This window comes from Penicillium atrosanguineum (genome assembly GCF_028827265.1).
Source record: "Penicillium atrosanguineum strain IBT 20685 chromosome Unknown utg000005l_segment0_segment0, whole genome shotgun sequence".
Lineage (NCBI taxonomy): Eukaryota > Fungi > Ascomycota > Eurotiomycetes > Eurotiales > Aspergillaceae > Penicillium > Penicillium atrosanguineum.
This window is the reverse complement of record NW_026623137.1, coordinates 1,582,492-1,597,133: the sequence shown is the minus strand read 5'-3', so window position 1 is coordinate 1,597,133 and position 14,642 is coordinate 1,582,492. Positions and strand designations below refer to the sequence as shown.

At 52.5% G+C, this 14,642-nt stretch overlaps 4 protein-coding genes across 4 annotated transcripts; 2 read left to right on the top strand and 2 right to left on the bottom strand.

Annotated features, from left to right (window-relative positions):
* Positions 1-212: 212 nt before the first annotated feature.
* Positions 213-2,712, top strand: N7443_006854 (Golgi transport complex subunit COG4; the record flags this gene model as incomplete). Its single annotated transcript, XM_056886910.1, has 2 exons — positions 213-1,442; positions 1,495-2,712. Coding segments are annotated over 2 exons (2,448 nt in total), but the record flags the coding sequence as incomplete, so codon positions are not given.
* Positions 2,713-3,372: 660 nt separating this feature from the next.
* Positions 3,373-5,195, bottom strand: N7443_006853 (ammonium transporter; the record flags this gene model as incomplete). Its single annotated transcript, XM_056886909.1, has 3 exons — positions 3,373-4,632; positions 4,686-5,017; positions 5,081-5,195. 3 exons carry the CDS (start codon positions 5,193-5,195, stop codon positions 3,373-3,375), a joined length of 1,707 nt encoding a protein of 568 aa, XP_056740558.1.
* A 2,928-nt stretch (positions 5,196-8,123) lies between these two features.
* Positions 8,124-11,453, bottom strand: pmr1 (Ca(2+)/Mn(2+)-transporting P-type ATPase PMR1; the record flags this gene model as incomplete). Its single annotated transcript, XM_056886908.1, has 3 exons — positions 8,124-8,698; positions 8,747-11,237; positions 11,346-11,453. 3 exons carry the CDS (start codon positions 11,451-11,453, stop codon positions 8,124-8,126), a joined length of 3,174 nt encoding a protein of 1,057 aa, XP_056740557.1.
* Positions 11,454-12,216: 763 nt separating this feature from the next.
* N7443_006851 (kleisin alpha) lies at positions 12,217-14,013 on the top strand (the record flags this gene model as incomplete). The annotated part of the gene is made up of 2 exons (XM_056886907.1): positions 12,217-12,480; positions 12,535-14,013. The coding sequence occupies 2 exons, from the start codon at positions 12,217-12,219 to the stop codon at positions 14,011-14,013; spliced, it is 1,743 nt and encodes a 580-aa protein (XP_056740556.1).
* Between the last annotated feature and the right edge of the window lie 629 nt (positions 14,014-14,642).

Genomic DNA, 14,642 nt, shown 5'->3' with positions numbered 1-14,642 from the left:
CACCGGCCCTTTTATCGCTTTACAGACAAATAATTCACTCTTGAACTTCACTCAAAAGCGCATTCATGCAAGTTCAATGTTCTTTGCAGATTTAATACACCATCTTTATCTGCTATCAAACCCTCAGCTCCTAATCGAGTAAAAAAAAAAAAAAAAGGCCCGACCCTTCACCGCCCGCGGGGACTACAACTGGCGTATTTGGCATCAACAAGTCACTCCCCGCGTACCCCAGCATGGCCCTGTCACAGGCCACGGCCAATGGCCATGTATCGTCGCCGCTCCCGGATCAATCGGACTCTGCCGAAGCTTCCTCACGAACCGATATCTTCAACGCCAGCTCCGTCGCCGAGATCAAGGCCGCCTTGTCCCACCTCCACAATCAAGAAGCGGCCGTAACTGCCCGCCTCGATGCCCTGGTGACCTCGCAGAAGGACCTTTCTCGAGAACTGGGCCGCTTAGATCTCATGCGCGCCAATATCGGTACACAGACTAGCACCACGCGATCGATTAGCCATGGAATGCTCTCTGAGGCCGCTAGGACCGCCGAACGAATCTCGAGCGCAGTGCGCAGACTCGACCTCGAACAGGCTCGGGTAAAGGCTACACTGGAGGTGGTGGAGCAAGTGGCGGAGCTCAAGGCGTGCGCATTGGGTGTCTCGGGGTCAATGGGTGCTTCCCAGGACTGGGAGACCGCGGCCAGTTACTTGCACCGCGCTGCGCAAGTTCCACCGACTGTGGTCAATGGAGCTTTCGCAGCTGAGATGGTGCCGACGGCTGAGGTCCCTGACTCACCTAGTGTTACACTGGACAATGCGGCCGAGTCGCTGTGCGGGCTGTTCCTGCGCGAGTTTGACAAGGCCGTGAAGGAGAGCGACGGGGCCAAGATCACTCGCTTTTTCAAGCTATTCCCCCTTATTGGTCGGTCTGAGGTTGGTCTGGATGTCTATGGTCGCTACGTCTGTCAGGGTGTGGCAGCTCGGGCTCGTGGAAACCTGAATGCTAGCACTGGAGCTCACAAAGATGGGTTCTTCTACGCCAATGCATTAACAAAGCTCTTTGAACATATCGCACAGATCATTGATGGTCACGGCGGACTTGTTGAAAGACACTACGGTCCAAGGAAGATGGGACGAGTCATTGAACGACTTCAGGTCGAGGCCGACGTGCAGGGTGGCATCATTCTAGACACCTGGAGTGATGAGAGGCATGTCGATCGCAAATTGATGGACATCAAGTCGTATGCCTTTACGTTCTTGGTGCAGAGTTTCCTACCTGCCCAGCGAACGGGCCCAGCTCGTACACAGTCTCCGGCCCCGGGTGCCAATGCGGCCACTGAGGATGAAGGGGTGGACATGAAGGAAATCGATGGTATCCTGAATGAAATGGCTATCATGCTTGGTCGGTGGTCTCTATACTGCCGGTTCTTGGCAGATACATGCAATGTAAGTATACCACTTGATTTCCATCCACGGACCAATACTAACCACAACACAGGCCCCTACAAATGAGGAACCCGAAGACGACGACGGCAGATACACTCTGCCCAGTTTCTTGCAAGAGGCACCTCTTACACACAAGATCAACGACCGCCTAGTATCTCCATTCAACGCCATGACAACATTCTTCTTCCGTCGATCAGTAGAAAAGGCCTTCCAACTGGACGAGTCCCCTTCAGGCCTAAACCTGAACCTCCAAACACCACTACGAGCCGACCCACCCCACATCACCTCCGCCGTGGACGACATAATGTACATCGTCAACAAAGTGATCCAGCAATCCCTCGCCACCTCCCAAGAATCAGTGGTAACCAACGTCGTCCCAACCCTCTCCCGCGTCCTCGGCTCCGACTTCATAGGCATGACCCAACGCAAAATGCGCGACGAATGCTACCCCCGCGCCGCCGTCCAAGGCGGCCAACCCCCCGAACAGACAATCTGCTCTTTCCTAGTCCAAATTAACAACCTCGACATCGGAGTCGATTACATCCGCCGCATCGTCCAAAACAACACCGGCGCAAGACAACCTCTCACTCCTGACTCCGAACCCCATATCACAGACCACCTCCTCGCCCTCTTCCCTGCTCCCGCGTCCGCCCTCCATGTCGCGCAAACCCTACACTCCCTAGGCTCCTCCTTTGAGTCCAAAGTCTCCGACCTCCTCTCAGACGGAATCCAAGTCATTTTCAACAACGTAATCAAACATCGACTCCGTCCCATCCTCGCAGATGCCTTCCGTGATATCGAATACATGCCCGAAGACACAGAGGGCGAGTACACAGATGAAAACAATAAAGAAATCGTCCGTCCCCGCTTCAGCACAGGCTGGACAGAGCTCCTCCTTCCTCTATCCCGGATCCTTACACATCAAGCATTCGATCGTCTCTTAACCGTGACAGTGGCGTATTTCGTGCGTCTTCTTGAGAAGAGGATATGGTCTTACCAAGGCCGGATTAACCCGCTTGGAGCGGCGAGGCTTGAAAGAGATATTGCCGGTCTAGTTAGTGCGGCTGTGGATGTTGGGTCTGGGTCTGGTGCGCCGGGGAGGTATAGGCATAGGGAGACGTTCGCCAAGTGTGTACAGATGACCTTGGTTATGAGTATGGATGAGGATGAGTGGGATGAGGTCATTAGGGGTGGGGAGGCGGCTGAGGTTGTTGATAAATTGAGTAGGGAAGAGAGGGTGAGGGTTAGGACTTGTGTTAGGAGGGGGTAATCTTTGATTTGAAGGGCGAATTGTATAGATAGCCCCTGGGAGGGATTTGGTGTTTTTTTCTACATTGCATACATTTGAATCATATTCGTATATCGTCTTGGTTACATAGAATTGGGGTGCTTTGAAATTTCAGCTGTAGATAATACCGAGGTCCTGACGTGTTTCTATAAGCCAGTCTTGTTTAAGAAAGGTATACCGTGTCGATGGATAAGACAAGTAGCAATCAAGATGAGTATTCGAAAGAGACTCGGAAACTACGTTAGAAATGATCTTTTCAAAAAAAATTCTAATCAGAATTGTCTATACTGCATAATAATGACTGGTATCCTCTTCCGCCGCCAAAGCTCCACCGGAGCAAAAAAAACATTATATAACTCCGATCCAGATAAAAAACGCCAGTCCTGTCCAGTCCATAGAAACAGATGTGCTTTTCCCGTACTATTCACGACAGGTCATGGGAATCGAGATGGTAGAAGTTCGAAGATGTAAAGGAGGTGGATAGGTAGGTATACATGAATATGAAAAGGAAGCCCCAGGCATCCGACGAAGAGGAAAACAAAACACGCTCAAGGGATATCGAACAATGCGAATCGAAAAAATAGAGGCTGGAATGCTGAGGTCGTGGAGGGAATAAAGAAACAAGAAACATTGTTACAATGTTTACTCTGCCTTCTCGCTTATAACGGGCTGGTTCCCGATAGGTGCATGAATATTCGTGTGAGCGGGTTGGTGCTCCGCAACCTGGCGGGGCGCGGCCGAAATCTTAGGTTCATGCATGCCCATGTCGCCTTCACTTCCTCCACGAGAACTCTCTCCGTTAGGAGGGTGGCCCTCGAGCATCATACCGGTGGGTGGGTTGCCGCCGCACATCATCTCAGAGTGCTCGCCGATACCGTAGCGCTGCTCGTCGGGGATGTGGTGGCCGTCTTCGAGCTGATCGTGCTTCTGCGGGGTCCAAGCGAGGTAGTCGCGGCGGACTTCGACATAGTCATAGGCGAACTCGCCGAGCTGGTCGTCGTCCATACCGAGGAGTTCAGCTTCTTCAGAGGCGCGCAGGTTCAGGCCTGGGATGGCGTTGATGGCGTAGGCGATTATCGCGGACATGACGAAGGCATACGCGGCTGTTGCGACGATGTAGGCGATTTGGATGTATAGTTGTTTGTAGTTGTGAATTACCCAGCCACCGACACCGGTGCCGGTGTTGACACCGTCGAGGCCAACGATGGCGTCGTCGCCGAAGAGAGCGTTGAAGATGAGACCGACGATTCCGGCGATTCCGTGCTCGGCGAGAACATCCATTGAGTCGTCGATGCGGATCCAGTACTTGATTTTGGTGGAGTAGTTGCAGACGATACCGGTGACGACACCGAGGATTACGCTGGCCCAGGGTGAGATGAAGCCGGAGGCTGGCGTGGCTGCAACGAGGCCGGAGATGGTGCCGGAGCACCAGCCGACCATGGACCACTTGCGGGCGAGGCGCCAATCGAGGAGAACCCAAGTTATGGCGGCGAAGGCAGCGGTCAAGTTGGTGTTCCAGGAAGCCATGGTAGCGCGGAGGTTGGCGCCGAAGGAGGAACCGCCGTTGAAGCCGAGCCAGCCGAACCAGAGGAAGACGGTACCGAGGAGGATGAGGGAGACGTTGTGAGGGCGGAAGTTAAGCATCATGCGTTCCTGTCGGCGTCCGAGAACCATCGAGTAGGCAAGAGCAGTGAAACCGGAGCCAATCTCGACGGGACCACCACCGGCGTAATCCATAACACCATATTTGTAAGCCCAGCCGTTAACGTTCCAGGCCCAGCAGGCCAGAGGGCAGTAGACGATAGTGGCCCAGATGAAAATGAAAACCATGGCGGGGAGAAGGCGACCGCGCTCAGCGACAGCTCCCATAACGATAGCTGCAGTCACGCCGCAGAATTGCATCTAGAGCGAGTTAGATCAACGTCCAGCGAGGAAATGAGCCAGCTCGAAAGTACCTGATAGAAAGCGTAAAGAAGACCGGGAATCAAAGGCGAACCAGGGCTAGGATCAGCCAGAGTCTTCATCAAGCCAAAGTTTCGCAAATTCCCGATATATCCATTGGTCGCAGTCGGAGAGAAAGCCAGAGAGTAACCCCAGAAATACCATTGGAAAGTAATGACCGAGAAAGAGGCCATACACGCCCAGATCATACTCAGGGCGGACTTTCGGCGAGCGAGACCGGAGTATAGGAAACCAAGACCGGGAATCATGACCATCACCATGGCCGAGGCCACGATGATATAGGCCTGGTCACCCGATTGGAACCATTTGTTCAAGTTTTCAGTGCCTGTTCAGGAATTCGATGAGCCAAAGTGCACCACTGCAGTTAGTCCAGGACGAGAGCACGTACGGGAATCACCGCCCAGGTCCGGGTTAGTCGAGAGAGAATAGTCGGCCGGAGCACCGATCCAGTTGTAGGACGCGTAGTCCGGGGCGTAGTCTTGTTTCCCGTTGAAAGTCGACATGATGAAGCCGAGGAGCTCTCACGAGCTCGCGTGTGCTGAGTGGAATGGAATGCAGGGCAGGAGTGTAGGGATGTCGAGTCGAAGGTCGAAAGAATAATGCTTAAGGGTAAGGGAAACCTGCAACTGTGGCAGGGAGAGAGTTGAAGAGAAGAGAATCGAGTGGAGAGTGGAAAGTCGCCACGGGGGAAGGTTGAGTATAAAAAAGGGCGTGGAGGCCCAGAGATAAGTCGGATCGACGGTCTCCACTTGAGGCCTGAAATCGGACCTGGCAAAAGTAATCTCGGGCGCGATAAAAGGCAACGCAGGGGAATTGTGGGAACCGAGGAGCTAGACAGTTTCAAGCAGGAGAATTAAACCGGGGGAGGCGCGGTTAAGTGGTAAAATGGGAGGTTGTCGAGTGTTCTGCAGTGGAACTTTGGGGGAAAAAAAGATTATGACAATAGCAATGGGATAATCGGTGTCAGCTCCCGATAAAAAACCTGGGAACCCTTGGCCAAACCCTAATGCCTATAGTTACTTCATCTTCAGAATTCCCATTCTTGTCCAGTCAAAATAAGTGTATTGCATGTCTCTAGAAAAAAAAAAATATAATCAATCAGCGCTCATAATCATCATCATGAAATCCATGTCTAAGATCCCGGCCCCGATGGCCGCACAGGTGGCGAGACAGGCTGCCTTTTGCCTTGGCCCATGGGTCTTAAAACCAGAATGGTCTTGGCTCGAAACAGCCTAAGAAACTCCGTCTACCCGTTCGTTCTCCGGTGACGGCCACTCCGGGGAAATCATGGAGACATGGAGCCCTGGAGTCCTGGAGTCCTGGAGCCCCGACCCCATTTCTCTGCAGGCGCGCAGGCGCAGGTCTATATATACTGGCTCTAAAACTGTTCCACGTTTTTAGAGTCTCTATCTTATCATTGACCGACGGAGTTCCTGTCCCTACAAAGAGCCTCGCACTTCGCCGGAGACTGCAAGGAACACTGGCGATAACAGCACAGGACGATTGACTATCCAAGGCTGGCAATTGGACGACTGATGCGGCCTTATCGGGCCTGTGATTGGTCGCAGATAAACGTTACCACCGGGAGGGAATGACATTCAGTTACTCAAATTGATTAGTACAGAACTAAGCTCGGAAAGTTCTCGAGTGGGTACTCCTATCATCCCGCATCGGGTTAGCCTGCTTGGTATCCGATCGCTTGTTCATTGGCGATAGATAAGCCCGAATTCGCCGCTGCCGGGTTCTCCCGGTTCGGGATGTTAAGGGTTCAGTCTGTCCTGCCGAACTCGGTGCCCCAACACCGGGCTCGGAAGAGTCCGAGTCGATCGCTGTCGATTCTTTTGAAATTGGGCTAAGAGACAATGTAAACTACGGAGATACCATTGCTGTATGTATATCGGGTGGTTCATCATGTCCACGTCCGCACGGCCACTCGGAGCAGAGTACTAGTCATCGATCCGCTCCCGTGGGGCCGGGTCTTGCTCGGCCGTGGACGGGTCTGGGCTTTATCGTAGCCTCACTCTTAGCACCGTGGCTGAGCATCGAAGTACCGAGTACAGTGTACGTAGAAGATGCTCATGAGATAGGAAGGATTTCCCGGCCACCGTCCACAGCTTTAGTTTCACTTGGTTTCACGAGGCTCTTTTCGCTGGGAGATGACACCGGACCTGGATGTAATCTCTGACGGTGTAGGTTCTCGTATGCCGTTGGAATCCCTGCCGGCATTTCCTTTGGCAGGTGCTTTCCCGCGTGCCCCGGTCTAGTACGAATCCAGAAAGGAGTCCTTTGTACGCTCATGGCAGTTTGCCTATCGATACGAATCTCCACGGTGGGTACACTCGCAGCGACCTTCAATAAACATGCTTCTTCAGAAACAATTGAACACTAGAATCCCCACGGAGCTAGCCTCCGTGGTCGGATGGAAACAATTTAGAATATTGCCCCGATCGAACCGACTAAGTGGGGATCAATCAGCCATTGATGGAGTAACTCAGGGGGTCACGTCTCGTTGGCTTGCGTCTTTAATTTGACGTGCATTCTGTAAATTTAATATTGGCTATTGATAGTCACGTGTTCATACATGCTGTATCGGATGAGGCAATTGCTGGCTTTCGTACCAACTACTAGATTAAAAGCCAGTAGGTTCCGGATCTTTTCTTGGAGGGAATGAGTGTTCAAGAACTGAACCTTGGAAAACGACTGCCAATATATATCTCGGTCGTTATATCCCACCATAAACAGAACCTCTCCAAGGTTGTGCATCGAGAACTGACCTAGACATACATCACATATCCTCAAAGACTTTATAATAAAAACATGACATTTTCAGAACCACGTTCCCCATTCTAGAACCCATCCCAATCCGTCCATCCGCATCTTGGCACCACCGCAGCCGAGCCCACCCGTTAGCCCCACTCATTATGCAAATTTTCACCCAGTTCTTCAACAACAAGGCCGGCTGGCCCAATGGCAAGGCGCTTGACTACGAATCAAGAGATTGCAGGTTCGACCCCTGCGTCGGTCAGTTTTTTTGGTGTTTTGGGGCAGCTATAACATGGTTATCTTTTGCCCGGGCTAATTGGGAGGTTGAAAACTTCAATTTTTGGATATGGTGGGATGGGGTAGTGAGCAATGGGATAAAGGCGCAGCCGTCAAGTCGTTCTACGAGGTGATAGAGTACCAAAAAAAAGAGCCTTAGCGAGTTGAAGCTTCGAGAACTGGATGTTTACCTGAAAATAGGTGCAGATTCATTCATCAAGGTCTTAAGACGTATAACGTATGCGGCGACATTTCAGTTTTTAGTCTCTCCATCTACCAAAAATCCAGATCAAACAATTGCACCGGCGTAAAACATCTATTATATATAGGGGATATCAATCCAATCATATAGGTTACATTCAGATCCACACAAGCAGTCCGAAAAAAGCACATCAGACATTAGCACTGTACCCAGCACCTAGGCCACGCTGGCGACGAAGCGCACTAAGATACTTGCGACCCTCATCAACCCAGAAGACAGAGCTAGCAAGCAAGAACAGCTTGAAAATCGAGCCTAAGCTCAACGGCTCAGTCTGGAAGACGCGCTGTAGGAAAGGCAAGTAGATGACACAGGCTTGGCCGGCCAAGGAGCCAAGGACACAGTAGTTGAACATCTTGTTTCCGAAGAGCGAGATCTCACCGCGGAGGATGGACTTGCCTTCGCTGCGGCAGGTTAGCGCGTTGAACATGTCGAAGAGGACGAAGCAGGTGAATGTCATTGTTGTGTCATGGGCTGTTACGACGCGGGTTCGTTTGCCAAGGGGGGTGCCGTCGTCCATTTCGCCCATCTCGTGGATGTACACTGCTAGTGTGCCGAGCATGATGACTAGGGCCGAGGTGAGGACTCGTTGCACGAGGGGTCTTGTGAGGACGCGGGCTGTCTTGGGGCGTGGTGGTCGGTTCATGATAGAAGGGTCGACGGGTTCGACGCCGAGGGATTGGGCGGGTGGGCCGTCCATGAGAATGTCTGGAATGGGTTAGAAGATGGTAATATTAGATAGAAAGGGGGACTCACTGATCCATAGAATCTGCATGGCATTCAGCGGATTTTCGAAGCCCAGTGTGGTGCTGACCAGCACAAGACTGAGCGCAGCCACACTGGTACTAAGTTGGAATGTGACGAAGTTCTGGATGTTGTAGAAGATTCCCTTGCCCTGCTCAATTGCGCGCAGAATAGTCGAGAAGTCGTCATCAGTCAGAATCATATCTGCTGCCTCCTTGGCAACGTCGGTACCAAGCTTGCCCATGGAAATGCCAATGTCGGCCTTCTTAAGGGCTGGTGCATCGTTGACACCGTCACCAGTCATAGCCACAACATCCCCACGGGCCTGAAGGGCCTTGACAATCTTCATCTTGTGGTCTGGGCTCGTGCGAGCAAAGATCGACGTGGTTGAGATTGCTTGAGACAGCTCAGCAGTGCTCATGTGGTCGAGTTCTCTACCGCTGATAACGGAGCGTGAACCCGGGGCCTCGCTGACAGGCATACCAAGCTTCTTCGCAATAGCGACGGCAGTTGTCTCAGCATCACCGGTGATCATAATGACACGGACTCCACCAGACATCAAACGACGAATAGACTTGTGCACATCCCTGCGAGGGGGGTCGTTCATGCCCACCAGTCCCGCGAAAACCAATCCATTATAACGATCATCATCATTAGAAGGGCTGCTAGAGTTGGAAGTAGGAGTTCCAGAACGACTGCCAAATCCTCGCATGCCCCTAGATGAGTCTCGGACTGCACCGCTAGCAAAGGCGAGGACTCGGAGACCCTCGCTTGCCATTTGCTCGGCAGCATCCCGAATCATCTGCCGCCTGGGCTCGTCCAAAATAACCTCACGACCATCCTTGGTCAGATAAGTATCAGAGCGAGCGAGAACCTGTTCAAGAGCGCCTTTGATATATGCAACATTAGAATCACCAGGGCTACCGCTACCAATGATGACACCCATCCATTTCCGCTCAGAGCTGAAGGGAGTCTCAGAAACACGGCCGCTGATGCGGTCGCGGACGTCGTCCTCGCCCAGAGAATCAAGGAGGTCCAAGATGGCAACATCGGTAGGCTGGCCAACCCAACGGCTCTTCACAGCAGTCGAGTTTCTATCAACGGTCGAGGAGAGAACCGCAGCGGAGGAGGCAGTCGCGGGTGAGTTAGCATGCGTGCGGGAGAGTCGAGAATTGTTCGCAATGTTTCCAACTCGAAGGATAGTGCGGGCGGCGGGGCCGGGCGAGAGCACGCCAGTCATATCCCGTTGAACCTCAAAAGGCTCGGTGCTGTCAAAGTGCCACATTTTGGTGATCGTCATATGGTTGAGCGTGAGTGTTCCAGTTTTGTCACTGCAAACAACATTGACAGAGCCAAGTGTCTCGACACTGGGAAGTCTGCGCATAATTGCCCCTCTTTTGGCCATCGTGAGTACACCGAGAGCGAGAGTGACAGTCACAATGATAGGCAATCCTTCTGGGATGGCTGCAACAGCAAGAGAAACGCTAATCGTGAACATTTCTAGGACTTTACGACCTTGCAGGAGACCAATGAACATGATTAAACCAATGACACCGAATGAGACCCAACTCAATTCTTGGCCCAGTCGATCCATGGACAGCTGCAACGGAGTCCGCGGACTCTCAATTTCCTGCAGAGAAGCGGAAATAGCTCCAAACTCTGTCTTAGCCCCCGTTGAGATGACAATACCCTGACCGTAGCCCGAACGAACCAGGGTTCCCATAAAAGCAATGTTGTGTTGCTCGTTCAAGCGAATATCGGCACCAACGGCGCCAGTAGCCGGGGCATCATAGAACGGAGATCGAGGAGGGGTGGTACCTCTCAGAGCGTGAACCTTTCCGCTATGACTGCGAAGGGCAGCAGAAAATTTGACCACCGGTTCGTTCTCACCAGTCAGGTTCGATTCATCGATCGAAAGGTCTGTCGCAGACGTGATTCGAATATCGGCAGGGATGCGGTCACCTGTAGAAAAGAGAACCATGTCGCCAGGGACAAGGTCAGCTGCAGCGACAGTTGTGGACGCCTTCATCGCGGATGAAGGTGTCCCCGGGCTCTTGCTCCTGAGTCCTCCTAATTCCTCCCCAAGCCCCGCCGGAGGAGCATTCTCTGCACCAGCGTTTGTCCCCGGCAGGTGACGAATGAGGTGGGCGTAATGCGGGACGAGACGACTCAGAGCCTCGAGCGACTTCTCCGACCGATATTCCTGAACAAAGCCAACCGACACCACAATTGTGACCGCAAGCGTAATGCTAAGGGCATCGTCAAGGTTGCCCATCAAGAAGGAGATTCCAGCCGATGCGAGGAGGAGTAGAATGAGGGTTTCCTTGAACTGCTTGAGGAACCGCAGCCATAGGGGTTCGGGCTCCTCGTGGGGAAGTTCATTGGGGCCATCGCGTGCGAGGCGAATTTCGGCCTCGGCGGGCGTTAGGCCATACTGCAGGGAAGTCTGTAGGCGCTCGGCAGTTTCATGAGGTTCGAGCCACGAGTATGTAGAGGTTGATGTCTGGAGCAACGAATCCGGGGGTGTTAGCGGTGTGTTTCGAATGGCGAGGCTGGCTCAGTAGAAACCGGGCATTGGGCCAAGTAGAGGCTCCTATATGTCCACACTTACCGAAGAAGGTGCATCCAGTCGCGCACCTAGAGGGTTGGCGGGCGATGGACGCGGAAACTCAGCGTGTGCATTATGCAGAGGTAGCGCAGGTGTCGTCGACCTTGACATCTCTCATGCTTTGGCGAAAAAAAGAAGGAATAGAACAAAGAAAAGGACGCGTCAAGTCTAGCGTAGAGCACTTTGCATCCCGGATCGTGATTGAGGGGGCGGATGTTTCTATTCAAGATGCGATCTGGCAGCAGCTTCAAAACGGGGGGCAAGACTGGCGGATAGAACCGAGTGGGAAACGCGGCCGGGGGATCGACGAATTAAGCCCACCACCAAAGGAAGGAAACAATAAGGAGCAGATGATCGTGAATCCAGCAGTTCAAAGAATCACAAATGGACATGAGATAATCGATCGACTGCTAATGAGAGCGGCCAAGTCCCATGATGATGCTTTACCCAAAGGGGTTAGTTTAAGCGGACGCGGCATCAAGATTATCCGAAATTGCAGCATTTCGGACTGGTGCATAGATGAGTCAGCACATTCCTCGTTTCCCAGCCCCCTCGATTACATGAGCAGGCATCACTGAGGAGGCACCTGACTGCCTGATTCCCACCCGACGCGCATCCCCTTCTTTCTGAGACTATCTCGCGCATCAAGGACGTGACTCTCACGCGACGTGGTTGTTAATTTTGATTGACTTTGGTCGCAATCTTGTCGCCTTGGTCGCCTATTCTTAATCAACGTGTACAGCACCTCCCTCGAGTCTTTGTTTTCACTTCAGCGCGTCAACCTCTCTGTCAACTTGCACCCCGCGGCCAGGCGGGTTGCCTCTCCACTATCTGACAACCTGACCTTTGTGAACTAACACTTGGATTACGCGCCATGTTCTACTCGGAGACTCTTCTGTCAAAGACGGGGCCGCTGGCCCGCGTCTGGCTGTCGGCCAACATCGAGCGCAAGCTTTCCAAGTCGCATATCCTTCAGTCCGACATTGAAAGCAGTGTCAGCGCCATTGTTGATCAGGGCCAGGCCCCCATGGCTTTGCGACTTAGTGGCCAGCTTTTGCTGGGTGTTGTACGCATTTATAGCCGTAAGGCGCGTTACCTCTTGGACGATTGCAATGAAGCTCTCATGAAAATTAAAATGGTATGGACTCGAATTTTGTATTCTGATGAAACACGTCAATTAACCTCACAACAGGCCTTCCGTCTTACAAATAACAACGACTTGACGAGCACAGTCGTCGCGCCGGGTGGCATCACCCTCCCTGATTTGTTGACTGAAACCGATCTGTTCACCAACCTTGATACCTCGCTACTCTTCCCCCAGAACCTGAACATGGAGTCGAGCGGAAAGCGACCAGGTAACATGGACTTCGGCAGCCAGTTCTTGCCTGATAGCACTCTCCGGCGTTCAGTCTCCCAGGAGCCCGCGCGCCTCGAGGATCCCAGCCTGGTCGATATCGATCTGGGTGAAGACGAGATCCCCCTGGGAATGGATACCACTATGGAAATTGGTCGAGACGCTCCTCCCGCTCGTCCTATGGAAGAAGATATGTTTAGTGATTCCGGAAAGCTCATCGACGACCATGATCTCGAAATCGATATCGGAGAAGATGATGCCCCACTGGACAAGATGGATCTCGATGGACACGACAACTTGAATGACCCCCTCGCCGATGGCCCCATGGACTTTGGCGGTGATGACGACCTTGATGGTATGACACCTCGTGTTGAAGCGACTCGCTTTGCGCGCGACTCAGAGAGTCCTCTTTCGGACGCCGGGTCTGTCCAGATGAACCAACTCGAGGAGGCATTCAACCGTGATGTTTCTGCTACCCCTGAAGCTCAAGCCCAGCAACGCCAGACATCCAAACGTCAAAAGTTGATCGAGTTAGACCACCAGGTGTCCATGTCCAACACCGAGGTCAAGGCCCTGCAGGCCGATCGATCTGAAATCCTGAAGCCCACCTCCTTCCTTCCCCGCGACCCCGTCCTTCTCACTTTGATGACCCGCCAGCAGAACGGCGACTTTGTTTCAAGCATCTTCGGCGAGGAACGCGGTCGTGGCTGGGCTCCTGAACTGCGCGGTCTCCTTTCTCTGGACTCTGTCAAGAGATCTGGTGAGCTGAAGCGCAAGCGGGACAGCGGAATCTCCGACATAGATGTGGCTGCTGCTGAGATGCCTGCATTGGAATTCGGTGACGATGATGCCATTGCCCCCGTTGATGAGGGCATCGGCCTCGAAACTACCCTGAACCAGCACTCAGAGATTGACTTCCCTGGAGATGATGGTGTCCAGGATATGCACTTCAGCGATGCAGGCGATGTTCAGCCCCTTGAGGACTTGGATGATACCATTCGTCCCGTTGACAACGAGGCTGTCTCTCTGGGTACCAAGCACGCCGTCCACGTCCTGCGCGAGCAGCTCGGCGACTCCGAACAGAAGAAGGGCGTTCTTTTCCAGGATCTACTCCCCGAGAAGCGCGCCACCAAGGCCGATGCGACCAAGATGTTCTTCGAGGTCCTGGTGCTGGCCACTAAGGACGCCGTCAAGGTCGAGCAGACCACCAAGTCAATTGGCGCTCCTCTCAAGATCAAGGGCAAGCAGGCTCTCTGGGGCACCTGGGCCGAGGAAAACGCCACCGGTGCTGCCAGCCAGCTGACCCAGGCTTTGTAAATGGGATGTCTGTTCAAAATTACGGGATATACTGGCGCACTTTCCATTCATGTACAGCTGAGTTTGGGATGGTCTATGGGTTTCTGGAAGATCCGATAATTGAGGTAGCATCATTTAGATGACTATACGGAGTTCTGGGACTGGTCTGGAGAAACGGGGCGATTGCTTTGCTGGGTTTATTTTCACCGGATTGTTTTTGTTCAACGGTTGACCGTAGTGCTAGCAACTAGATAATTGAACATATCAATATGATACAGTTGACAATGCCATTTGTTCTACTTTTGTCTCTGTAGTTCGTAAATAGGCCATGCAAGTCACCTGTCGCTCGGTTCACAGGTACTTAGACAGCCCTAGGTAGTCCCATACATCTCCGGCGAAAACCCAAAGCTCGCCTAACGGTATAAGCTTCATTGTACAACGTATATGTATAGCTCGGCCAAGCACCCGGCGAATCGGATACTGACATCCGAGAACAGCACCCTTACATTGGAGAGCCAAGCCTATAGCTTTTTCCCAAGTATACCCCGCAAAATGCACGATAGCAAAAAAAACATCAAATGAACAGTCCAACTTTGTAATTAAATACCTAATTATTTGAACAACACCAAAAACAACGTCAATTGCCCAAA